We start from the raw sequence: 24,622 nt of genomic DNA, 5'->3' as shown, positions 1-24,622 counted from the left end.
CTGCCGACCTGACGCACTCTCTAGAGGTGTGTTGTGTACCGGGGGCTCGTGTCAGGGATGTCACTGAGAGACTACCAAGCCTTGTACAGTCCACCGACTATTATCCGCTGCTGCTGTTCCATGTGGGCAGCAGTGATACAGCCAGCAGTGGTCCGAGGAGTATCAAGAAGGATTACAGAGCCCTGGGAGCGGCGGTAAGGGACTCTGGAGCACAGGTAGTTTTTTCATCAATCCTCCCAGTCAAAGGGAAGGGGTTTGAAAGGGCCAGTCAAATCTGGCGAACCAACAAATGGTTACAGGAGTGGTGCCACAGCCAGGGGTTCAGCTACCTAGACCATGGGACTCACTTTGAGAAACCTGGTCTACTGGGGGCTGATGGGGTCCATCTGTCAGAGAAGGGAAAGAGCATCTTTCTTCGGTCATAGGCTTGCGACGGTGGTGAAGAGGGCTTTAAACTACAGTTGCCAGGGGAGGGGAACCTCAATCCATCCCACTCCCACCAGTTTGATGCCAGTGCCAGCAACAGATGCCCAGAGCCTGGAGAGGGATCACAGGTCAGCAGGAGAGCACCTGAAGAGCAGCACAGAGGAATTCCAGCCTGTAAGTCAGCTTCATCGGGGGCCCAACGTAACTGCCTCTATGCAAACGCACGTAGCATGGGGAATAAACAAGAGGAGTTAGAGATGTGCGCACACCTGCAGGGCTATGATCTTACTGGCATCATGGAGATGTGGTGGGATGGCTCCTATGACTGGAGTGTTGGAATGGGAGGATGCAGGGTAGTTAGGAAGGACAGGCAGGGGAGATGAGGAGGGGGTGTCACCCTCTATGTCAATATGTCCTGTGGATGGATGAGGAGCCAAACAAGAGCTTATGGGTCATGATTAAAGGGAGGGCAGGGACAGGTGACATTATAGTGGGGGTCTGCTACAGGCCACCCCACAAGGAAGACCGAGCAGATGAGGCCCACTATAGATAGATAGGAGCAGCCTCATGTTCACAAGCCCTCGTCCTCGTGGCGGACTTCAACCACCCTGATACCTGTTGAAGGGACAAGACAGCATGGCACAAGCAATCCAGGAGGTTCCCGGAATGCGTTGATAACAACTTCCTTCTCCAAGTAATGGAGGAGCCAATGAGGAGAGGTGCTATGCTGGACCTTGTTCTCACCAGCAAGGGGGGGCTGGTGGGGAATGTGAAGCTCAAGGGCAGCCTTGGCTGCAGTGACCATCAAATGGTGGAATTCAAGATCCTTAGGGCAGCCAGGAGGGTGCACAGCAAGCTCGCTACCCTGGACTTCAGGAGAGCAGACTTTGGCCTCTTCAGGGATCTGCTTCATAGAGTACCATGGGATACAGCCCTGGAGGGAAGAGGGGCCCAAGAAAGCTGGATAATATTCAAGGCTCAGCTCCTCCAAGCTCAGGAACAATGCATCCCAACAAAGAGGAAATCAGGCAAAAACACCAGGAGGCCTGCGTGGATGAACAAGGAGCTCTGGGACAAACTCAAACACAATAAGGAAGCCTACAGAGGGTGGAAGCAAGGACAGGTAGCCTGGGAGGAATACAGAGAAATTGAGCAGCCAGGGATCAGGTTAGGAAAGCTAAAGCCCTGATAGAATTAAATCTGGCCAGGGATATCAAGGGCAACAAGAAAAGCTTCCATAGGTACATTGGTGATAAAAGGAAAACTAGGGAAAATGTGGGCCCTGTTCAGAAGGGAACATGAGACCTGGTTACCTGGGACATGGAGAAGGCTGAGGTACTCAACAACTTTTTTGCCTCAGTTTTCACTGGCAAGTGCTCCAGCCACACTGCCCAAAGAGGGACTGGGAGAATGAAGAACCACCCACTATAGGAGAAGATCAGGTTCAAGACCATCTAAGGAGCCTGAAGGTGCACAAGTCCATGGGACCTGATGAGATGCATCCGCAGGTCCTGAGGGAACTGGCAGATGAAGTGACTAAGCCATTATCCATCCATGAGAAGTCATGGCAGTCTGGGGAAGTTCCCACTGACTGGAAAAGGGGAAACAACCCCCATTTTTAAGAGAAAAGAGGGAAAAGAAAGAGGGAGAAGAGGAAGACCAGGGGAAATACAGGCCCGTCAGTCTCACCTCTGTGCCCAGCAAGATCATGGAGCAGATCCTCCTGGAAACTATGCTAGGACACATGGAAAATAAGGAGGTGATTGGTGACAGCCAGCATGGCTTCACTAAGGGCAAATCATGCCTGACAAATTTGGTGGCCTTCTACCATAGGGTTAGAGCGTTGGTGGATAAGGGAAGAGCAATGGACGTCATCTACCTGGACTTGTGAAAAGCATTTGACACTGTCCTGCATGACATCCTTGTCTCTAAATTGGAGACATGAATTTGACAGATGGACCGCTCGGTGGATAAGCAATTGGCTGGATGGTCGCACTCAAAGAGTTGCGGTCAAGGGCTTGATGTCCAAGTGGAGACCAGTGACGAGTGGTGTTCCTCAGGGGTCGGTATTGGGACTGGCACTGTTTAACATCTTTGTCGGACAGTGGAATTGAGTGGACCCTCAGCAAGTTTGCCAGCAACACCAAGCTGTGTGATGTGGTTGACATGCTGGAGGGAAGGGATGCCATCCAGAAGGACCTTGGCAGGCTTGAGTGGTGGGCCCATGCAAACCTCATGAGGTTCAACAAGGCCAAGTGCAAGGTCCTGCACATGGGTTGGGGCAATCCCAAACATGGATACAGGCTGGGTGACAAGTAGGTTGAGAGCAGCCCTGAGGAGAAGGACTTGGGAGTGTTGGTTGTTGAGAAGCTCAACATGACCTGGCAATGTGTGCTTGCAGCCCAGAAAGCCAGCCGTATCCTGGGCTGCATCAAAAGAAGCGTGGCCAGCAGGTCGAGGGAGGTGATCCTCCCCCTCTACTCCGCTCTGGTGAGGCCCCACCTGCAGAACTGCATCCAGCTCTGGGGCCCTCAGCACAGGAAAGACATGAGGGCAGAGGAGGGCCACGAAGATGATCAGGGGGCTGGAGCACCTCTCCTGTGAAGACAAGCTGAGAGAGTTGGGGTTGTTTAGCCCAGAGAAGAGAAGGCTCCAGGGAGACCTTACAGGAGCCTTCCAGTACCTAAAGGGGGCCTGCAGGAAAGATGGCAAGGGACTCTATCAGGGAGTGTAGTGATAGGACAAGGGGTAATGGTTTTAAACTGAAAGAGGGTAGATTTAAATCAGATATTAGGAAAAAAATCTTCACTGTGAGGGTGTGAGGCACTGGAACAGGTTGCCCAGAGAGGTTGTGGATGCCCCATCCCTGGTAGTGTTCAAGGCCAGGCTGGATGGGGCTTTGAGCAACCTGGTCTAGTGGAAGGTGTCCCTGCCCATGTCAGGGGGCTTGGAACTAGATGATCTTTAAGGTACTTTCCAACCCAAACCATACTATGATTCTATGATCTCCCAGCAAAGATTTGAGGCATCTCACCAACACAGAAATTAATACTAGTCCTACAGTGACATTGAAGTTCAAATTTAGGATGCTGCGCTTACTCTCCTGAGTTTAGCATGACTGGCCATTGCAGCTCTTTTACCATGTTACTGCAGTTAACGGGATTTTGCATTTTATACAGCTTTTAGTGACAGACTGCAAAGCAGTGAGCTCCCTCTCAAGGGGAAGAGGTCATCCACTGTTTTGTAGGAGACGGGGCAGCAGAAAATTGAGACTGGGGACACAGAGGTGTCCTAAACATCAGCAAGTCTGGATCTTGCGTTCAAGTGCGCAAGCACAATGCTGCCCCTAAAAATAAAGCAGTCTTGGCTCGGGACAGGCAAATTAGCTCTGGACAAATCAGGGTAATTTTCTCACGCTTTCACGTGTCTCCAGTGCCCAGCCTGCTCCTTTGCCTGCAGCTGCTGCAGTGCTATTTGTTGAGGTTTGTGCCTCCAGCTCTTCTCCCTACATTGTTTCCAGAGCCAAAGTGAGGTTAATTGCCTTTGCAGCAGTGCCAGTGGGCAAGAGGAAGATCTCTCCTGACTTTGAAGCTTATACTGCTGCTGCCGAGCCACCTCCCAGTGACCGTTTGTGATGAGGCAGTGGGAATTGGCTTGTCATCAGTGACACACAGTTATTTTTAGCTTCTCCCTTATTAATTTTTTTGCATTATGAGAGTGTGCATAATATCCCACCTTATAAAATATTAACACCTTCTTCAAATTATGATACTTTTTTCAAAAAACCAGTTGGATTAACCGTGCATGCAAGTGGCAGAGCAGCAAACAGCCTGCAGAGCATCCTCACCCGGTCAATGAAGCATTGCAGGAACCACTTGGTCGTGTAAATCCCTGTAGTCATCTGCTCTTTGTCCTAGGAGGAGACAGCAAAGAAAGACAGGCGTTTCACCAGGATGGCTGCTGGAGGTTCAAGCAACTCGTAGGGCTTTTGGGGAGGGTGGTTGGTTGGTTTATTAATGCTGGGGTCTGGGTGCAGGATCTGGCTGTGGTTTGTCTCCCAACAAAGCCCATGCTTTAAATACCAACGTTGAAGCCCTGCTTTGGCCCTTTGCCTAACACATTCATCAAACCTGATCCTCGACGTGGCCAGACTTCAGCCACAACTTTGGAGAGGGATTTCTAGGACAAGCTTTTCTGGTCAGATATCTACTCCAGGGATTTACAAAAACCTTCCAGGAACCCAATCCACGCACTCCTTGCAGACTACCATTTTTGTTTCCATAGCAATTCTCATGCGAGTCTCTTAGAGCACCACAAAAATGATTAACCCCAAGTATCCCCACAGGTAAATCCAGAGCTGCACAGTCAAGCCAGCTTTGCTAGCATAGCACTACCTCACTTGCACAGCATGGCTGCTGCAGAAGCAGAATGGCCTGACAGGCTAAGGAAAACTCTTAAAAACCTCACAAACGTCACCCCGGTCTATCACTTTTCTATCCCTGTGTGGCACCTGGCGCAACACTCACACACAGCTTTGCTTTTTCTGGCATGGCTGATAGCCTGGCATAGCTGGTACTGGGATGCACAGCACCTTAAGTCGACATGACCGCTGCTGCAAAGCCAGCAAAGCAGTGGAGATGGGAAGAGAAAGAAGCCCGTGGGATTAATGGCCGTCTCTGGTCTTTGCTTTTGGCTGGTGCTGAGCACCTGCAAGCCTGGGGAGCCTTTGGGAGCCAGGAAGCAGGATCAGCTTTCAGAGTTATTCCCATCCTTCCCACCCAGGTTTCCCCCCCTCTCCATGGCTATAATTAAGTGAAAACCTGTCCTGGCTCTGTTTCACTTTTATGGCCAGGGCTGGCTCATTTGCAGCATGAAGCAAGAGCTGTTGCAGATGATGGCAATATAAGCAGCTTTTCCTGGAGCCAGGCCACTGAGCCCCTTAGGAGCACAAGAAACATTCAGGAGTCTGGCCACTGAATACCAACTGTCTACAACAAATGCAAGGGGGGAAAAAGGGGAAAAAAGAAGGAAGCAGGTGTTGCAAAGTAGTTGCCTAGACATTAGACTGCAGTTGATGTGTCCTGCAGATGCTCCTCCAGCCACAAAATGTCCTTGTACCATCTGCTAGAGAGAAAAACAACTGGATGTGCCCAAGCAACCAAACACACAGCAAATCTTACACGCCTCCTGTCTTTAAACAACAGCAAAGCTGTTAAATGCAAGCAGTTGGGGCTAATAATTATTGAATTAAGACTCCAGATAGTCCAGCATCACCCTTTGGGCTTTGCAGCTGGTGTAAGAACACAGCCCAGCCTCACTGCTGTATGCAACAGCTCCTTCTGCTGCAGGCTGCCTGAGCCTTCCTGCCTGGCTTTAGATTTTAGCAGTCCCTACACTAATGATGACCAGCAAGCAAATGTTAACCATACGCCTCAGCAAGACTCAGGCACCCCATTTAATAAACGCTTGCCTCTTTGCGGCTGAGGCAGCCCTACACGGTTAGAAATATGTTCAGTTGTGCATCTATTTGGCAGAATATTACATTAATTGCTTTAGCATTAAAACATGATATTAGTATGGAAAGACTGATAGCAAAGAGATACCATGTGCTTCTTCAGTTTGGGAAACAGTTTGGTTAAAATCTGCTCATGGTGAGCTTGAAATCTCTGCAGCTTCGGGAACCCAGGAATGAAAAAACCTTCATGAGAAAAGATGAGAGAAATAAAAAGTAATCAGAAAAGCTCTGGAGCAGTCACGGAGGCAGCCTCATTTTCTAGAAACTCATCCCCTGCATTGCCTGTTGAAGTCGGCTGGACCACAGCACGCCCAGCTACCTCCCTCGGCATCCCTCCCAGAGCCCATCCTTCACCGTGTCTGCATGGGCAACAGCACCCTTAGCACCAACCCCAGCTGGTCCTTCTCAGCCCAGCCCCACAGAGCAGACCCGCTCACCTCCCCACCGCCTGCCCGCCTGAGACTTGGCTTGGCCAACACCTCTCGGAACACACCTCGGTGCTCACCAAGGTTCAGAGAAAAGCTGAAGATGTTTGAACACCACAACCTTGTGCGGCGCCCCGTAATCTAGCAGGACACGCATATAAAACTGTCTGGAGTTATCATGCCATGAGGCTTAGCCCTCTGCTCATAAAATAACCCTCTGTGTATAGATTACTGTTAACCACAAGTAAGACGGAAGGATCTTTAATGTGTTTGAAGTAAAATAATCCAGCACATTTGGTGGAATTACATCTCCACAAAAACACAAGGGCATGTAGCTCATGGCATGCTAAAACCAGAGCATTACATGATGCTCTTGGATGTACTTCTGTGAGACAGTTTAAAAACTTGTAACCTTGAATTAATTGATTGCCGAGGGCAAGGCACTCCAGAGGGAAGATAGCACCTCTGTAGAAGTGTTAATTACTGAGCACTAAAGCTCAGTGCCGATAAACCACATTTTTCTCTGATGAGCTTGTCTGCCTCCAAGAGTGAAGTTCAGCTCTGTAGTCAGGTTGCATCGGCACATAATTAAGCCTTACCCGCTTTAAACAAATACCTGAGGAGAAACGAGGCTCTACCAACCAACCTAAACAGCCTCCCCTCCCATCACAAGAGCCCCCATCCGCATCCCGCCCCAGCCTTACCGTGCATGGCATGCCGCTGGTTGGTCAGCAGCTGTGCCAGTGCCCAAAATGCATCCTCTTCGTTTAAGTACATCAGGAGGATGGCTGCGATCTGGCTCATCCCTTGGCAGTAGCTCACCTCCTGCAAGACCCAAGAAGGGCACGCGTGCTGCCATGCCGTCAGACCCCACCATGATGCTAAAGCTGCAGAAGCAGGTCAGGCTGCCTGTGCCTCCCTCTCCTCTTTCAAGGTTTGCCCCATTTCAAGGTCTTTATCCTTTATGCCCAAATTCACAGCACCCATATGTCTAGAGCATCTACCATGTCACTGACTCACAGAGTGGTCTGGGTTGGAAGGGACCTTTGAAGATCATCTTGTTCCAACCCCCCTGCCATGGGCAGGGACACCTTCCACTAGACCAGGTTGTTCAAAGCCCCACCCAACCTGGCCTTGAACACTGCCAGGGATGGGGCATACACAGGGGATGGGGCAACCTCTCTGGGCAACCTGTTCCCATGCATCACCACCCTCATTGTAAAAAATGTCTTCCTCATGTCCAATCTAAACCTACCCTCTCAGTTTAAAACTGTTGCCCCTTGTCCTGTCACTACAGGCCCTGGCAAAAAGTCTTTCCATCTTTCTTATAAACCCCCATTAGATATGGAAAGGCCACAATAAGATCTCCCCAGAGCCTTCTCTTCTCCAGGCTGAACAACTCCAACTCTCAGCCTTTCTTCATGGGAGAGGTGTTCCGGCCCTCTGACCGTTTTCATGGCCTCCTCTGGACCCGCTTGAGCAGGTCCTCCAGCGGGAGGTGAGGGGCTTGCAGGCAATGCCCACCACAAGCCCTGCTCAAGCCTGGAGGGTGAGGGACAGAAACCCCAACATAAGAGGTGCCCGCAGCTACTTCAAGGAATGGGATGACAAACAGCATGTGGCTATGATGCTGTTTTGGATTCCTTCACCCACATGAGCACTGAAGTAATTAAAGAACAAATAAATCTGGTAAAGCATTTATCTGGTATGAGGGAAGACAGGGTCTTTGTTTCCTTGACTCCCCCCCTGAGCATCTTCTGTGCCTTCTGGGGTAATTGTCCCCTCCTGGAGATGGAGGCAGTAGGTTCAGCTGCTAATTTAGGCTTACTCTGCCTGTGCCCTTCAGCTAAAAATGACTGGTTCGCTGTAATAAATCAGTGTTTTCAACAAGGATGCCATTCAGTGTATGACAAAGTCAGAAACATGATGGGCCTTCAGCCAGGAGGCTAGTCTTGTTGGAAAGCCAAAGGGCAATCCCTTGTTCTTTGCTGACACTTGCCCAAACTGCATCTGCCAGATGTCATTTACCAGGTGACAAAATGAACAAGGGCATGAAACAACTGTGCAAAGACTTGTGCTGCCTGCGAGTCTTGCAGCTGTCTGTACAAACAAGTATTAGGACTTAAAATTGGAATTACCACTGGCTAAATGTGGGACTGTGTGTATATATATATACACGCACACACACACACACACACAAATCTACATGTATACACATATATAGATACATATAAAGCTTTTTTAAAATCTTTATATATATATATATATATATATAAAGCACAACGCTATTCACTTTAACTGGACTAACTTACTACTTACGGTGTTATAAACCGAGTATGCTGATAGGACATGGAAGAGTGCCTGTTGCCTGGGGAGAAAGAAGGATATTAAAACACCTGAGCACGAGGTCTCCAGCTTCATATGTACACACCAATGCGTACGCACAGAGAGCAAAGGCTCTGAAAACACCCAGCCAACTGGTACTCAAGCCTTCTGCAAGAGCAGGGCTCACAGAACCAGAAAGCACCTTGATGGACATGTGCGATGGGACCTCTTCCTTCAGGGGGGAGTCACCAGTGGCCCCACGGAGCAGGGCTGAACCAGCCTGCTCCTTCAGCACGTCTCCTGGAGAGACATGCACGTACCTACACATGCTCTGTTCAACACACCTGCTCTTCAGGTTTGGAGTGGTGGTGGGTTTTTAATAGACTTGCAACCACCCAGGCATCCAGTGTTATACATCCTGGGGAAAGCACTGCCACCATTTTATGAGTAGGTTCCTTTCTCCCTTCCCTCCTTGCTAAAGGAGTCTTCACCATACAGATATGCAGTGCAGGCTTCCTTGCAGACTTTACGTCTGTGTAGGGCAGCCAGGTGTGACTCATCCAAGTGACAAAGCCACTTTGTCAAACTTCTCCGACCCCATCTGTTGTGGAGGCCGTGTCCACACCATCCCAGCCAGCTCCCAACGGACCCACCCCATCATCCCACCCATCCCAAACCAAGCCCCCTGCAACTGCAACCCTAGAACTTTGGGGGACAAGGCACCGCAACAGGCTGATGCTTGGCTCAAGAACTGGGGCTGAACATGGTCCAGTGTGGACCTCTCCGAAGAGAGAATCAGCAGCCCAACATCTGTGGGTTGTACCATGTGCTGATGGTTTGTGGAGCAGGCAGAGATGGCTTTGCTCACCTGTGAGCTGCTCTGAGCCAGGGGAGTGGTGGCCAGTCCAAGCCAGTGGGCTGCTGGCCACCCCATCCAGCTCATCCCCCACACACCCACCAGCACCGATGCCCGTACAGCTGCACAAAGCCTCCCGTACTCACTTCACTCCATAGCGATCCCGAAACATGATGTGGTTTCGGAAGGTGCGGTTAACGTCCAAATCTATCTGCTTGATTTCCGATGAAAAGCTCTTTGCTTGTTCTTTCATTTGCTGGAAGGGAGAGGGGCAGAGAAGAGGAAGGAGTCAGACACCATCTCAGCCCACACTTCCCTCCACACAGCGAGATGGCATGCTTCCTACCACAGGAGTGGCAGGTCATGAGCTGCACAGAGCTATCGCAGAATGACTCAGGGACACTGCCGCCTTGCAGCGAGCAACTATCTGCAGCCCGCAGGTGAATCCCAGGCCCCTCGGCTGTGCTGCTGGCCCAGGGAGAAGGGGATGACCCCAGGCTCATACACTACGGCAGCAGCAGCTGCCAACCCAGCCTTTGCCCACCTTCCAATGCAGATACCCAGTTTTCAGAATCTAGAACTTTTACAATTAAATTCCACTCTGATTTCTTTGTGGTACCCAGTCTGGCTGTCATACAGCATCAAGACCTCTGTTGGCGCTTAAGGAATGACACACTCCTATAACCAACACACGGATGTACACACCAAGTCCCTGAGTGCTTCAGAGGCTCAGTCATAATCAAGTCCAAACTGTGACAAGATGGACTCTATGAAGTGATCTCCAACTACTACTTCTCCTGCAGAAGAGAATCATTTTAGGTTTAAGGAGTTTCCACTAGAAAAGCAATTCTGGGGTATTCCCTTGGACTGGTGCAAATTTTAAGGAACTGGCAGAGTCCAGAACAGAAGCTAAATTCAAAGCCGAGAATACCCATGTTCCCCCCATGCTGGCTAATCATTTAAAGCAGCATCACACAGATAAAGGACTGAGGTCCACTGCAAAAAAAGGAAATTCAAACCAAAGCTAAGCCCACCTCAACCAACTGTGCCCTCAGAGTCCCAAGCTGAAGATGGTCCATGGACGACTCCCACAGCAGTCCCATTCAGAACCCACTACTCAGCCCTGTGCATGCAGACAAGGACCATTATGCTATAGCCAAGCATCTCATCTCACAGTCTTTAGATATCGCCAGTGATCATGCCCTCCTTCTTTAATATCTCAAGGGTTAATTGCATTAATAAAATATATTTTGTGGCTGTCTTCAGGCAGCCTGAGATCCACCAGCAGGTTAGGGGCAGCAGACATGAGCAGCAAGCCCAGCTTGCCTGGAGCCCAGGGTCAGGACCCCTCCTTGCTCACATAAGAGACAGAAAATAGCACATCTGCACAGATACTTAATCATCTGCTCCAGCAGCTGCCTTCCTACGAATGCTTGTCAGCCTGATACAAGGTGCCTCCAGGCTGCTGTTGACCTCTCAAGGTGGCCACATCAGCTCTGGGGAACACCAAAAGGTCATTAGCAGCATCCAGATGTGTCCAGCACAGCCAGCGCTGAGGGCAGTCACAGCATCTCAGGAATATTAACTCCAACCTTGAAAGCAGCTGTATGGAGGAGCAACAGCGCAGGGGCTATTTTGAATTATTGCCTGCACAAGACAAGGGAGGGTAAAAGTGATGATGGAATGAAGATCTGATGAACAACATCATCTCCCTGCTGTAAATACTGTGCTTTCTGCATCCTACAGCTCCTTGCCCTCTATAAAGCAGACAGGCTACCTGAAACAAGATGACTATTCATATGCACCAGGTCACTTCAGTTCAAATTTCCCTGCTAAAGGCCCTCTTGTTTTCCTGGCAACACAGAAATCTCCCCAAAACTGTAAAAACTCCTGCTCTGGGTGTTTTTTAAATCACTGCACCTGAATAGCAGGTAGGTTGCACAGCACTTTGTCACCTCCATGCACACAAGGAGGCTTTATTAATTCTGCAGACAGTAAACAGGAAGCCCAGGATGGGTTGTTCTCCTTGTTTCCCTCGTTTAAGTAACGTGGGGGGGTCCACAGATGCTCTCCCGAGCTCATGAGCGCCGTGAGCCCTGCAAGCCAGCAGCAGAGCAGAGGCTGGGAAGCTGGAGGTCCCATCCCAGAGACCTTTTACAAAGCAGCAGGTAAAAGCCAGGATGCCTCTGTTCTGCCCCACGGCCAGCACATTTCTCCTGCTGCCTTCTCAGCCTTCCTCAAGCCCCCTTGGTTGTGGCTATAAAACCTCAGGGAGGCAGAGCATCACAACCACATTGAAACCAAGTGTGGCCTCTGGTCTCCTGCAGCATCAGGGACAACTGAGCTGCCACAGCCTTGAGGAAGACTTGGAGACTTGCACGGAGAGGACTTGGACAACAGTTGGATAAGATAAAGCACTGTGGAAGCAACTAGACCAGGCTTTTTAATCGCATCACTCCGGAGGTAACACGGACATGGGGAGCGAGGTATCCCATGTGGCTGGAAAAGTAGCTCCTCCGCCAGCCCAAGCGCAGGGGGCAACACCTCTACAGAGGGAGCAGTGGGTATAAAAAAAGATAAAATCACCTGGCATGTGCCAGGTGGCATGCTCAAAACTCAAAAGCCAGGCTTTTGTGCCACGGTTCATGCCCCAAGGAGAAATGGGGTGGCCTTGGGACCAGCCCTCCAGGACACAGGGCTGGGGCTGAGGCTTAGTCCCTTCTTGAAAGCAAAACCCCTCATCCAGGACCTGCACTGAGCCTCTTCTGGAGGAAATGAGGGGAGAGCTAATTACTGGCAGCAGGTGGCACCAAAAAAGAGGTAGATTAAGATGAGCTTGTAGGGGGGTTGCATCCAGCAAAGCCTATTAGCCCTGAAGCTCCTGTTTATTGCAGACCCCGCTGGAGTACAGATAAACTCCTTGTGACTTTCATTTGTCTGGATTGCTTCCCTGCCTGCACAACACAGCTTCAAGGGAGGGGGGACGATAAGAATTTGCGTGCTGGGAGAGCTTTGTTATCTCTGCTTATTGCCATGAGCCCAGCCCGCCTTCCCCAAGCCCCTGCACGTGACTCCATCCCAGCGGCATCTCGCTATTAACATCTACGCTTTACTAACTATAATGAGCGTTAGCATCATCCTGCTTAATAGGCAGGGATTTTTAGAAACACCTGCTGGAAGCAACACTCAACCTCCTGCCTCCGAAACATAACTGTCTTCACAATGCCCTGATCCTCGCTTGGGTATGTGATACAAGCTAGATCATAACACAAGTTTGGAAAATAAGTTAATTATCAACCAAGGGCTTCCACACGCTACATATGGAAAGAGGCAGTGTAAAGGAGCCAAGATACCTGAAATAAAAAATAACAAAATACAGTAAGCCCAGTCACTTGGGTTCTTGTGAAACACAAAACAGAAATTGGTTATTTTATACCAAGTAATCTAAGCCTGCAGCATGCAGTGCTCTCGTAGGAAGCAACACAAGGCAGACTTTTCTCCTATCTGCAGAGAAGATGAGTGTTTTTAATAGAAAAATGATTTTTATTTGATTTTTAATAGTTATTCTTAATAGAAACTTTCAAGACAGTTATAAAAAGATTGAAGATGGAAGATAAAAGAAGCCACTTTAATCCAAGCTCTTCCAACACCGCCAGTCAACTTCCAGCTGCACATCTAAGTGTAAGCCAGGACCCTGTGCTCAGAAATCCCCCCCAAGCTTGCAAGACCTGCCCTCACCTCACCCTTAATTGGGTTTCTCGACTAATGACCCATTGTCAGCTGGTTTAAGGCTTCTGACCTTGCTGTGCTTTTCAAAATGCCCCGAGTGAAATTTTCAAGCACACGGAGAGGTTTGGGGTACTCCCATCCAGCACCTACCCGCTTCAGGGTACTCGTGGCTACTCCACATCACTCCAGGGAGTTCAGGGAACTGCAAGCAGTACCTTTGCTAAGCTTCCCCCTCCTCTTCCCTGCATATTTGCCTAAGGATGCAGTAACACTGACAGCATTTTTGCTTGCAGCTTCCAGCAGAATAAATGGAAGCAGCATATTAGGGAAAGCAGCTGGTGAACGTACTAAAAGACCCCAGCCTAATATACACACATGGATAAAGAGTCTATACCCTTTGCATTTTCAGCCCTCGCTAATTTTAAGCCCTTCCTTCTCAGAGGTCACAGCAGTTCACAGACAGGATCGGATCTCACCACCAGTGCATGTTGTAGGGTGCTCAGCATGCTGCTACCCTGCGAGGGAGGATGGCAGGGCTGGGTGCCCACCCCCGCCCCTTAAAGCATCCCCGTAGGGACCCCCATTTCCCTCCTGCCCATGTGGGTGGAGATGGAGACACCTGCATCTGCCACGGGTCCGACCAGCTGGTGAAGCCCCACCAAACCAGCCTCCCCATCACCTTGCTCCCATTGTCTTTGCCAGGAAGAGCCTGTACCTCATATTTTCCTTCGTTCTCCTTCTTCATCTTCTCGACATCCAGCAGAAGCGACCAGACCTGGCCTCGCACCTGAAGTGGGATCCCTTTGTACACTCGCCGGCACATCTGTGGGGAGGGAAACACATGCAAGGTTAGCAGGTCCTGCTGGTGGCAGAACAGATTTGCTCCATGGTTTGCTGCTGCGGACCACCAGCCATCTGAGCGGACACACCAACTGATCACTTCCTCTGCCTGCACTGGCGCAGTGAGGGCATCTCCAATCTGATGGATGAGCTGAGCACCTGCATCTATCAAAGACACCTACTCAGTCAAAATCAAGCCACATCTCATGCTTTGAACCTTACTGGAAGAGCTGGACAGGGACCTTTATACATGGAGACATCTCAGGTGCTTCACAGCGGTCCCATTCCATGCACACCAGCCTGCCCATGGACACCTCTCCAAGGACCAGACACAGCACCCTTGGCTTGGAAGCCTTTGATCTAACCTGGCATGGCTGTTCTCACCTGGATCCTCAGGGACTGGGAGAAAAATACATTTCCCCTTGGAGAGGAGAGCCCTTACCATGAGAGCCACAGGCACGTGTCCACAGCAACTCTCACGGCTTGACAAGTAGCAAAGGAGGCTGTGGGCTACACCAAGGGCTCTCCCCTGAACATGTAGGGTACTCCTCAAGCAAGGAGGGGGATTGGGGACAAATGTGCATGTGTCCCTGCCTCCACGTGTTCACTTCATCTCACAGGTGCCTCTTCCCTTTTTCTTGACATACAGCCCTCTCTCTCTCTAAAGAGACCATTAAATTTCAATGGAAAACAGAAAAAAGAGCTTTTGTTCCATCCCTGACTTCTCCCATTAAAAGAAAAAGCTTCAGAAAAAAAGAAAAAAGCCTCATTTCTGAATATTTTCCACCCTTTCATTCACCCTACCCATGAAACTCCTTGCAGATGCACTACAAAGCCAACCGTGGCACTCCCCCAGGTTCCTGAGGACCCTGGGGTATGCTGAAGGACCTGCTGCACTTGCCCAAGCTCCAGCCACAGAGGGGATTTACGTTGCGACATGGTGATCCCTCGGGACTGGGCAATTTCTTGGGAGGGGACAGAGGTGCTGGATTCCCAGTCATGGGAATGAGCTCAGGGCTGAGCAGGGCAGTGCCCAACCAGGCAGTCAACTGGAGCTACTGGCATTGCCTGGTACAAATGCATCCGACCGCCTTCAAAATCCGTCTTCTTTTTCCATAGGGCATTCTGCTTCCCGCAATTCACAGGGAAGCATCAAGATTCTAGCAGAAGGTTTCCTGGACATGGTCTTACCAAGTTGCCTTTGCATCTCTTACACCAAGCTGAACATCTGCTCCTGTTACCTTTCCTTTCTGACCCATCTCGTGTCATCAGCTTTTTCACTTCTAGCTTGACTTTGTAATGCCAGCCTATGCACAAGGTTATAAAGACCATAACCATGGCACTGCACTGTCAACCCACCTGGGCTCGCAGCCTCCGAGAGCACAGACCCATGCTCCTTGTCTGCATGGCAGCACTGCACCTACCGAGTGCAAAACACAGCCACAATGGCTCTTGTCCCAAAGAGCTAATATGAGACGAGACAGGAGGTGGGGTTCAAGTAGACAGGCTAGGGGACAGCAAAGAAATAACACCACTATCCCAGTCAAAATTAGTGTATAAAATAGCTATGTAATAAGTGCCAAGACCACCATGTAGTACTAGGAGAGCTAAACGTGTGTTAGAACACTTTTTCACGCCATTATGGTAAATATTTCAGTATTTCTGCTGACACAGAAAGTGTCAGTGTAATGTATCCCAATCCTATAAGCAGAATGGACATTCAACATTTAAAATCCAGTTCTCAGTACTTGCCAAATGCTTGCTCTGCCCCAGGTGTTGCCTAGCACCAGCTTTGAAGGTCCAATGCATAGCCAGGACCATACTCTACAGAAATCCTTTGCAAGATCCTGTCCTCCCCTCTGTACGCACCAAATAAGAGCTGCCCCCTATAAAGCATCTCACCACCAAGACATGACCATGGAAGCCACCATCCTATTCAACACATTCCGCATTTTAAGCCGGACATCACTAATTCATCATCTGCACACCCAGGGGAGCCACTCCGCTCGTCCAAGCTCACATGAGGAGGCGTTTCTGGAGGGCAGCAAACCTTCGTGCCATGCCAGACAGCTTCATGCCTGTGGCTGAAAGACCAAGGAGACGAACAAGAGATTCCCATTCCCTAAGAGTCACTAAATCAAGACGAAAGAAGTATAATGCCTCATGAGACACAAAGTGACAGGGTTAGATGAACCACATCCCCACAGCAGTACTGGTAAGGTGCCCACAAAAGCCTGGCTCCCACAAGCGCTCGTGACTTCATGAAGCAAAAGCTCAGATTGGATCAAGAAACTGGAGGATGTACCAATTCAGATAAAATCACCGATTCAGAAAAAATTATTTATTTCCAATGGATTAGGAGAGAACGACTGACAGCTGCCAAGGTAGAAGATGATGCTGAGCTCCATGGGAAGAAAGTGATTTTGTTTTGAATTCCCAGAGCTGGTATTGTTGTCCTTTAATGAATGCAACCCTCACTGGCATATAGTTAATGTCTCTAATGATTTTCTCTGCATGAGAGTGTGACAGAACAGGGGAGTTACAAAACATGCTGAGATGGAACTGAACTGAAATGCCTCCCTGTTATTTATCCAAGGGCTTTCCTCCTCCCACCGCCTCCAGACGTGAAAGTGATAAAACCTCAGAGCTGTGAGTCACACGGAGTTAAAATGAGCAATTTTCCTTCATTGTGAAACTTGAAGGAAAACAGGGAAGTTACCATTAAAAGCAGCATTTATGCTGGGAAGACAGCAGGTGATGGCAACTCCTGCTCCACATGAGAAGAAAAAAGCAACCCTCAAGGTCACCATCTTCTGTCTCTTATAAACTGCTCAGCCCTTACTGATGGGAAGAGAGCACCTAGACCATGCCCCATGCAGACCAAGTGACAGACCAATGCAGGGCAGGAAGAATGGACATCATCCCGTTTCACAAATGGAGATGCTGGTGGTCAAAGGAATGGCTAAAGATGCTGTGTAGAAAGGCTGTGTCAGAGCCAAGGACTGAACCCATGGTGTTTAAAAACTTGCTCCGGGTTTTGCCATAGGATCATCTTCCCTCTTGAGACTTTAACATACAAAGCTTGTGGCACAGAGGCCATCGTCACCCCATCCCCATCTCTCCCCTCCCCATGTAGTTTGTTTCCAGTAGGTGGGATGGGGAAGACTATAAAAGTACAGACCTGAGCTCCATCTTCCTGCATCAGAGATCTCCTCTGAAAAGTACCCAACCAAGTGCTCCAGGCCTTTAATTAGAGGGGTGGAGTCACTGCCTTTAAATATGCAACATCTTTTTTGCAGTAGTTAAGACACTGAAGTTCAAAAGTGTTTGGGAGGGGTGGGTCGGCTTTTTAAAGCAGAATATACACATTTCAGCTCACTTTCACATTTTGGAGCCTGCAACTGTTAGCTTCTCAGCCATGTGCATGGTCCACCAGGAAAAGACTGCGGAAGTAATGTCCAAGTTTTGGGTATGCATGGCAATTTCAGTGTCAAGCCTCTCCGTATACCCACCATACATCTACAAAACCCTGAAGTGGGGAGCAGCCCCCCTTCCTCAGTTCCTTTAGGCCTCAAAGACTGATCCTTCTGGAGAGGAAGGGCTCCTTCACTTCCTCCACCAGTGATGCACCAGGGGAGCTGAGCTGTGAAAATCTTCACCTGGAGTGGTGGGTGAAGCCTCCACTACCACCACCATGACCACCACCACCCTGCAGAAGAGGACTTGTTTTTTGCACCATGTAGCCGCCTGATCGTTGAGATGGCCATGCAAGACACTTGACAGCCTGGACTTGGTTGTGCATGGTTTTCTTTTTGTATAGATAATGGTTGCTCCCAACTCAGCTGTTGTCCCTGCAGCTGGAGCCTTGGCTATGCTGGATGGGGTGCCAGCAGGTCTGCAGGGGCTTCAGCAGCAAAGCAGGAGCAAATTTAAATCCTAAAGATGATGTGCTGGGGGAGGGGGTGACATTTACATTTATTACCAGGGCTGCTTTTGGGGGAGAGGAAGATGCTACCTGCCTTTCCAAATGGCAAAAAAACAGCAGCAGAAGTCACCCTGCAGCTCCCAGGCGCAACCCTCTTTCTTTCCTGTGGCATCTGCGGGCACACCTGACTTCAGCCGACCCTGCCATGACAAACATCTGCTGGGTCTCCCCAGCGTTAGCAGATTATTCGCTCTTGGGGGTCTGTGTCAGTCCATACAGATCCCTGATTCATCCTAAACCGCTTTCCTGGCATGTACTGGATTAAGCGCCCTGCACTCCCGTGACCTTAGCAGAGACAAGGCTACCCCTGTGCACAAAGACAGGCTTTGCCTAAAAAACAGACAACTCTGGTGAAAGACATCCCTCTCTAAAGGTCCTATCCCACATGGCCAGCAGAAAGAAGCAGCTTGCAAATGATGCAGGGGTCATATCCTCTTCCTAAGACTGATACTTCTGGCTGAAATCCACTTATTTCAGGGGTACGATAAATAAATTATCCCACTATCGGAGCACACGCAGCACAGCCTCTTTTTTCTCTGCAAAACTGTGCTGCCTTAACTGTGTAGATTCTTACATGGCACCAACCATCTCCTAACCTTCCCAAGCAGAGGCAGGCTGGGATTTAAATTTGGGTTTAAAACAGCAGTGAAGAGGACACAGACCACCTGAGCCTCCCTGTGCTGAACCCTGAATTAACACAATCTAGCACTTCTTGGCAGGTTTGTGTACCTGAACTCTGCAAAGCAGTGTGGTCCTTGCATGGACTCCTTTATTTTTGTACCCTTTTGGTTGTGGAAGTACAGCCAGGAAAAGGCACCACTGCATCAGCCTAACCCCATCCACGCGAGGAATTGTGCTGGTGTCACTTTTTGTTGATGTTGCTACTGAAATTAAATCAGATTGCTAAGAAATGCGTCTAGAACAGAGATGGAGACAGATCTGATGCAGTGATGAGCACAAGGAACCCCAGGGCATCACTTTAATTGAGATAATCCTATTTGTTGCTCATCCTGAAACAGGTTATGCCAGGAATGATTTTAGGCATAGCTGGGCCATCCTGAGCTACGGACTGTAAAAAGCCCTCCTCTTTAGGGTTTTTTTCAGCCTTTTTTCCTATAATCTGTGACAGCCACAACAGCCAGACTGCAACCAGCAGCACGCAGGGATGCACACTGGCAGCAGGTGGGGGAATAGAAAGCAAAACCTGCTGTTCTCTGGGGATGGCTCATGGCAGGGGTCTGAAAAAGCTGCTTTCTTGCCCACTGACAGGTGGTTACTTTGGGGCCAGTGCCCTGGATGGGTACACAACCTCCCTCCTCCTGCTGACGTTTCACAACCCAGAAGCTGGGACAACAACCTACGCCCCAATCAGGTACTAAGATGCTGCAAAACACAACGGCCTGCTTGATAAGCCAAGAGTCCCTCTTCAAGCACTTGATATGGTCAGCCGTCTGCCAGCCCTATCACATGAACTGGGACTCGAAAGGTTGGCCCTGAAGTCCAGAAAGTCCCAGCCTGGAAAATAAGGTGGGTTTCTACATCACTCCAGCAGCGCCAAAGTCAGGGCAGCTTCCCTGTGAAACTGCCTGGGGTTCCTGCAACAAGATCTTTTTCCCTCTTATGAAGTGCAGTCTATCAAAATGAACATCAAAGGGAAGGCTTCTGTCTTCAACAAGAGGTTTTTTTCAAAGATTACATCCTAGTCTTTATTAAAATAACACAGAGCTGCTGTCTTGTGACACTCAGGCTTCCATCACATCAGCGAAGTGGCGAAAACAAACCCGAAGGAAATGTGCAATGCAGATGTGACAGCCCAAGTGCTCAGAGAGGGAACAAAACCAACCCACTCTGCTTTAGAAAGATCAGATCAAGGGCTTGTCACATTTACTTTAGCTATAAAAAAAAACCCATAACCATCTGAACAGCATGACTGTGACCCAGCAAAAGGTCCCTGAAATGCTATGTCTGAGCTGCACTGACCTGTGGCAGCAGGAATCTCCGAGCAGCTTCCATGCTCCTGACACAAGAGCATGGGGGTGCACATTCAGGTGAAGGATACAACCTAATTTTATTATTTTTTTAAAGCACTTTTTTTGTGCCTGTCAGGATCTTTGCACTTAACACTGCATGGCTGCTCTGATGCACAGACCTTCCTGCCTGCACTTGCACTAGTGCAAGGCAGCAGGGTGTTAGGCTGGACGGGACTGAAATCAAAGCTCCTTTCTGCTGCCCGGGGTCACCAGACTCCTCCTTCCCTGCCTGGGGCCAAGCATTGCTTCTCCATTTGCTGGGGGGGGGGGGGGGGGGGCATTTTCAGTCCCCCAGCACGGGGACAATGCCACGTCTGTGCCCAAGAGTCATCAACCATTTACAGGCTGTTATAAATAACATCATTTATTCCATTACAAGAGCTCTGTGATTTTCTGACCCAAAGACCCTCAAAATCCGCTTGCCAGTCTAGCCCCTCGCCATCCAGCAGACCTGAGCGACATCAGCTGCAGCGTGCTTAACACACCCGCTAATTATTGGGGTAAATCCAAAAGACAGATGGGGATCACTACCACTCCACACACCCCTCACCCTGGATCCTGTCTGTCCCCACCAGCTGACCCAGGGAAGCCAAGGCATGCTAAGAACACTCATCATTACCCATCCCAAACAGCCCCCAGGACCTGAAGGGATTCCCTGCACTCTGCTGGAATTTGGTGTTTTACCCACAAGGCCACTAACCAATTAGTACTAACTTCTAATTGGAAAAAACAAAGCCACGGGGGAGCATCCATTTTTGCCCATGGAGCAGCACCGATAAAAATAATTAGAACCACCCTGAAGTGAACAGAACAATTATAAAACCCCAAGTCCATCTCCACCCCATCCCTGCTGTAACGAAGATAAGATTTTGTTGGGTTTTTTTAAAAAAGGACGAGACTACAACTAGTCTTTGGCTGGGTGAACATGACATCACTCTGGATGGCTGGGCGAGGGAGATGCTCTGCTCGATGCCCACCCTGCAGCTATGCCGATATCGTCTGCACAACCTTTCAACTGAGCTCAAGTTTCTCCCACGGATTCTCAGAAGGAGCTAGAAGCAATACAGCCAAACACCCTGCTCCTCCAGCCGAAGAAGGAGGCTGCAGAGGCCGTGGCAACGAGGTGACACCGGGCTTCAGCCCTCTCCTGTGCAGAGTGCTGTAAGCAGAGCAGCTCAGGCGTAATACTCCTCTCCTTACCCAGCAAGGGTCCTGTCATTAGGTTCAAGGTTTTTTTGTTTCAAGAGGTTTGCAATAGAAACATATTAAAAATATTATTTATTAAAACCAACTCAATTTTGCAGTGGCGTTTGGTGCAGAGCTTATTTTGAACACCAAAGCCAACACACAAGGTTGGTGTCTCCATCCTTGATTTCCACAGATGGGTGTGCACAATCTAACACCTCGGGGGCTTCTCAGAGGCACAGCTAGGACCCAAACACAAAATCTAGGTGGTGTCCTAGACAAATAGTTCTCCCTCCAGGGAGAACTATGAGGAACCTCAGCTGGACCATTATCAGTCACATCTCCCACACCATTCCCAGGTGGTGGAGACATAGAAGCGACCTGCAGCATGCAATGCCCCCTGCTCTCAGGGCAGGGACCCAGCTGGGCACACGAACATCTCTGCTGCGTTCCTGCTTGCCCAGGGAAGCAGAAGTGCAAACACGCCAGCAGCATTTAGGAAACCATTTTTAAAACTATGCTAGTCAGAACAGGATTTTGCCCTTAACTGGTAACCCAGCAACTTCAAGGAAAGATTTAAAGTATTAAAGACTAACGGGTAGAATTAGGCAGTATTTTCCAGTGATCTCTGGTTTCTCTATCAACTTTTCAAAAGCCTGACACATTAGAAGGATGCACCATTCCCATCCCTCCGGACACGTGCTCTTTCTTTTCCTCCTTACCTTGTCACTGTTTCTGTATTTGCCCCATTTCTTCAGCATCTTTAGCCACTTGTCCACGCGTTCAATTTCCTGCTGTTTTTGCTGGTGCAAGGGGGAAGAAGACAAGACAAATTTAAGAAAAAAGCCCCACAAGATACCTTCTGAAAACACAGAACTTCATTCTCTTTAGGTTTAAACTTCTACGCAAAGACCTTGCATTGCAGGTGGGAATAATCCACAGGTGCTTGCAAGAACTGGTGATTTCAACCCATGGTAATTAAAGCAGCATTGGTAAAAACGAAGACACACAGCCTTAACATAGAGAAAGCATTTCCAAGATGAGTATTCCTTGACAACAAAAATCTTTGCAGGTTCAGCTAGCCTCAAATCGCATCATCGTATCAGACTGGCAGAAACGAGATGCTATTTAGTCCCAGTTAGCAGGATCCTAACAGAGGACATGCTCCCAGCTCAGGGGAGATGACGGTTACCTGCAACCTCTACCACATTCCGCCACACGAGCAAACCCCTTTTCAAGCTGCAGCTGCTGAACACTGTGCCAAAGCAGAGGGAAAAAGCCCAGAATTGCTTTAAAAGGTGCGATTTCAGTGCAGCGTGGAGGATGGGAGATGCCTGACCCAGCAAAATAAAAGCTCCAACAGCTGAGCATCGTGCAGCACTCCCACCTCTGTGTGAAGAGCAGTGACCAGTGCACCCTGGCTGCCTGCTTCGCTCTCGCTTGCACATTCGTTTCCTCAAAAACCATCCCCTCCCCAGCCAGTGCGATAAGGATCCGATACCCACAATGGCAGAGCTGGCAGCTCTCACCTTCTCCTCCAAGGCGGTGCGGGTCGGCAGCTCCTGCTCACTGGAAAAGCAAGGGGGTCACCGGTTACTCTATGGGCAAGAAAGGGTGTGGAGAAGTGTGGCCCGCTGCAGCTCAGGGACTGCCTCAGGCACCTGACGAGATATGGCCTGGGCCTGGGGGCTTCCTGACTTTCCTACAGCTGTCCCTGACGAGGAAGAGGCACAAGAAGCACCAGCCAAAACCCCACCACCCTATGGGAGCTGCTGGGGGATAATCAAGCACTGGACATCACTGGAAATCCTAGGCATAAAGCTCCCCTTCAACAAGCACATGATCAGCAATTAAAAGGGTGGGGGTGGGTGGGGTGGATTTCTGGACAGCCATTGCTTCAAGCCCCCCTCCTGCACACAAAAGACCTACTACTATAACTTTTTGTTCGGATTTGGAATAAAAATAGTTCTTTTAAGCATCCTCCCCAGGCACAGGGTGTGCATCTAATTCACCTGCATCTCGCTTAGGATGGGGATTTCCTAAGGGAACAGAGAACTCAGGTATCTTGTCTCATCTCTTCCTACACCTCCCTGAATCATCAGGTGCAACCACAAGAGCTTCTCCCTCTACAACACACCGCAGGCCTCCATGGAGGCAGAGGAGCACCAGCCTGCACCTTCTGACGCCAAGCTTGTGATGGGAAACCATTTCTGAGCCTTGCCTTGCAGCACATTCAAAGCATCAGTGTTTGAACACGTGTGGTTGAGGGAGGAGGCACATCTAGTCTTTCCTCCTGCATTTGGGATTGATCAAGCCAAGGCACGGAGCAGCTTATAGGGAAGATGCTGGGTCTGCCACGCTCGGTGCAGGTGGATGGTCTGCACAGACGCGCGGGTCAGAGAGGACAGGAGAGGGCAGGAGGACTTACTGCAGGAATCCAAACCGGTCTGTAACCTTATACAGCGTGAAATCGGCATCTTCCCACGGGTCAATCTGAGCTCCTTCCTGCCTGCCCTGAAAGCAGAAAGGACACCCGTGAGCAGGCCCCAGCATCGGGAATGCCCCAGTGCCTGCATCCCTCCCTCCCCACATGCTAGAAGGCCAAAACCTGCTCTAAAGAGACAAATACAATGCAGGCAAGAGAAAAATGCACAAGTTCAGCCTATCCAGCATCCCCGGTGTGCCTCTGCTACAGGCTGGGAAGGGTTGTCCATCAGAGAAACCAGTGCTGTCAGGCATAAGCCACCGTGGTGTTAAGGGAGCACTGAAGCACTAGAAGCCCAGAACTTTTTGGTATCTGTGCTGAGTGTACATGGGATCTGCGAGAAACTCTGGGGACGTGGTGAGAGGGGATGTGCAGGCAGAAGCAGGTAGGGAGAGCTGGCATGAAGCCTGATGGCATGAGGGTTACTGGGGTGATGCCTGCAGGGAGGCAAAAGTCCTTATTTGAAGCATTCCTGATCGATTGAATAGCTTCAGCCCCAGCCAGCATGTCGGGCAAAAACGTCAAGGTTGGTACCTTCTCATACTTGGCAACGATCTCTGCTTTTTCCTGGGCTATTAAAGACTCTATATCTTTCTTCATGTCAGAAGCTGTAAAGCAAGAAAAAAAAAAAGAAAGGGGGAGGGAAGGAGGGAGGAGATAAGTAAATGTGTACACAGCATGGGAAATACTTTAGGAAAGTGCTAATAGAAAAAAACTTTTCTGACAACTTTAGCTTCCAGCCATATCCCATAGCTAAAATTAGGCTGAGGTTGAAAAGGCCCTGCAGAAAGCGTGCATGGATCTTGCCTGCACGCAGCAGG

The 24,622-nt window shown here is 49.6% G+C and overlaps 1 protein-coding gene across 17 annotated transcripts in view; it reads right to left on the bottom strand.

The window, feature by feature from the left end:
* LOC115351815 (USP6 N-terminal-like protein) overlaps positions 1-24,622 on the bottom strand; it is an 87,642-nt gene that overhangs the window by 7,360 nt on the left and 55,660 nt on the right. For 13 of the 17 annotated variants that reach the window (XM_041129181.1, XM_041129182.1, XM_030039125.2 and 10 more), the window contains 10 exons: positions 24,336-24,409; positions 23,745-23,830; positions 22,846-22,885; positions 22,039-22,119; positions 13,992-14,099; positions 9,694-9,803; positions 8,686-8,734; positions 7,071-7,191; positions 6,030-6,124; positions 4,274-4,339 (listed from right to left, as the gene is read on the bottom strand). In XM_041129181.1, coding sequence (XP_040985115.1) covers positions 4,274-4,339; positions 6,030-6,124; positions 7,071-7,191; positions 8,686-8,734; positions 9,694-9,803; positions 13,992-14,099; positions 22,039-22,119; positions 22,846-22,885; positions 23,745-23,830; positions 24,336-24,401 — 822 coding nt within the window. In that variant the 5' untranslated portion in view covers positions 24,402-24,409. Of the gene's footprint in view, positions 1-4,273; positions 4,340-6,029; positions 6,125-7,070; positions 7,192-8,685; positions 8,735-9,693; positions 9,804-13,991; positions 14,100-19,462; positions 19,617-22,038; positions 22,120-22,703; positions 22,886-23,744; positions 23,831-24,335; positions 24,410-24,622 lie in introns of those variants that run through there. The other 4 variants (XM_041129188.1, XM_041129189.1, XM_041129190.1 and 1 more) reach the window with 4 other exon arrangements.

Source organism: Aquila chrysaetos, chromosome 16, assembly GCF_900496995.4.
Source record: "Aquila chrysaetos chrysaetos chromosome 16, bAquChr1.4, whole genome shotgun sequence".
Taxonomy (NCBI): Eukaryota; Metazoa; Chordata; class Aves; order Accipitriformes; family Accipitridae; genus Aquila; species Aquila chrysaetos.
The sequence above is the reverse complement of the archived record's forward strand: the minus strand, read 5'-3'. Positions and strand labels throughout refer to the sequence as shown.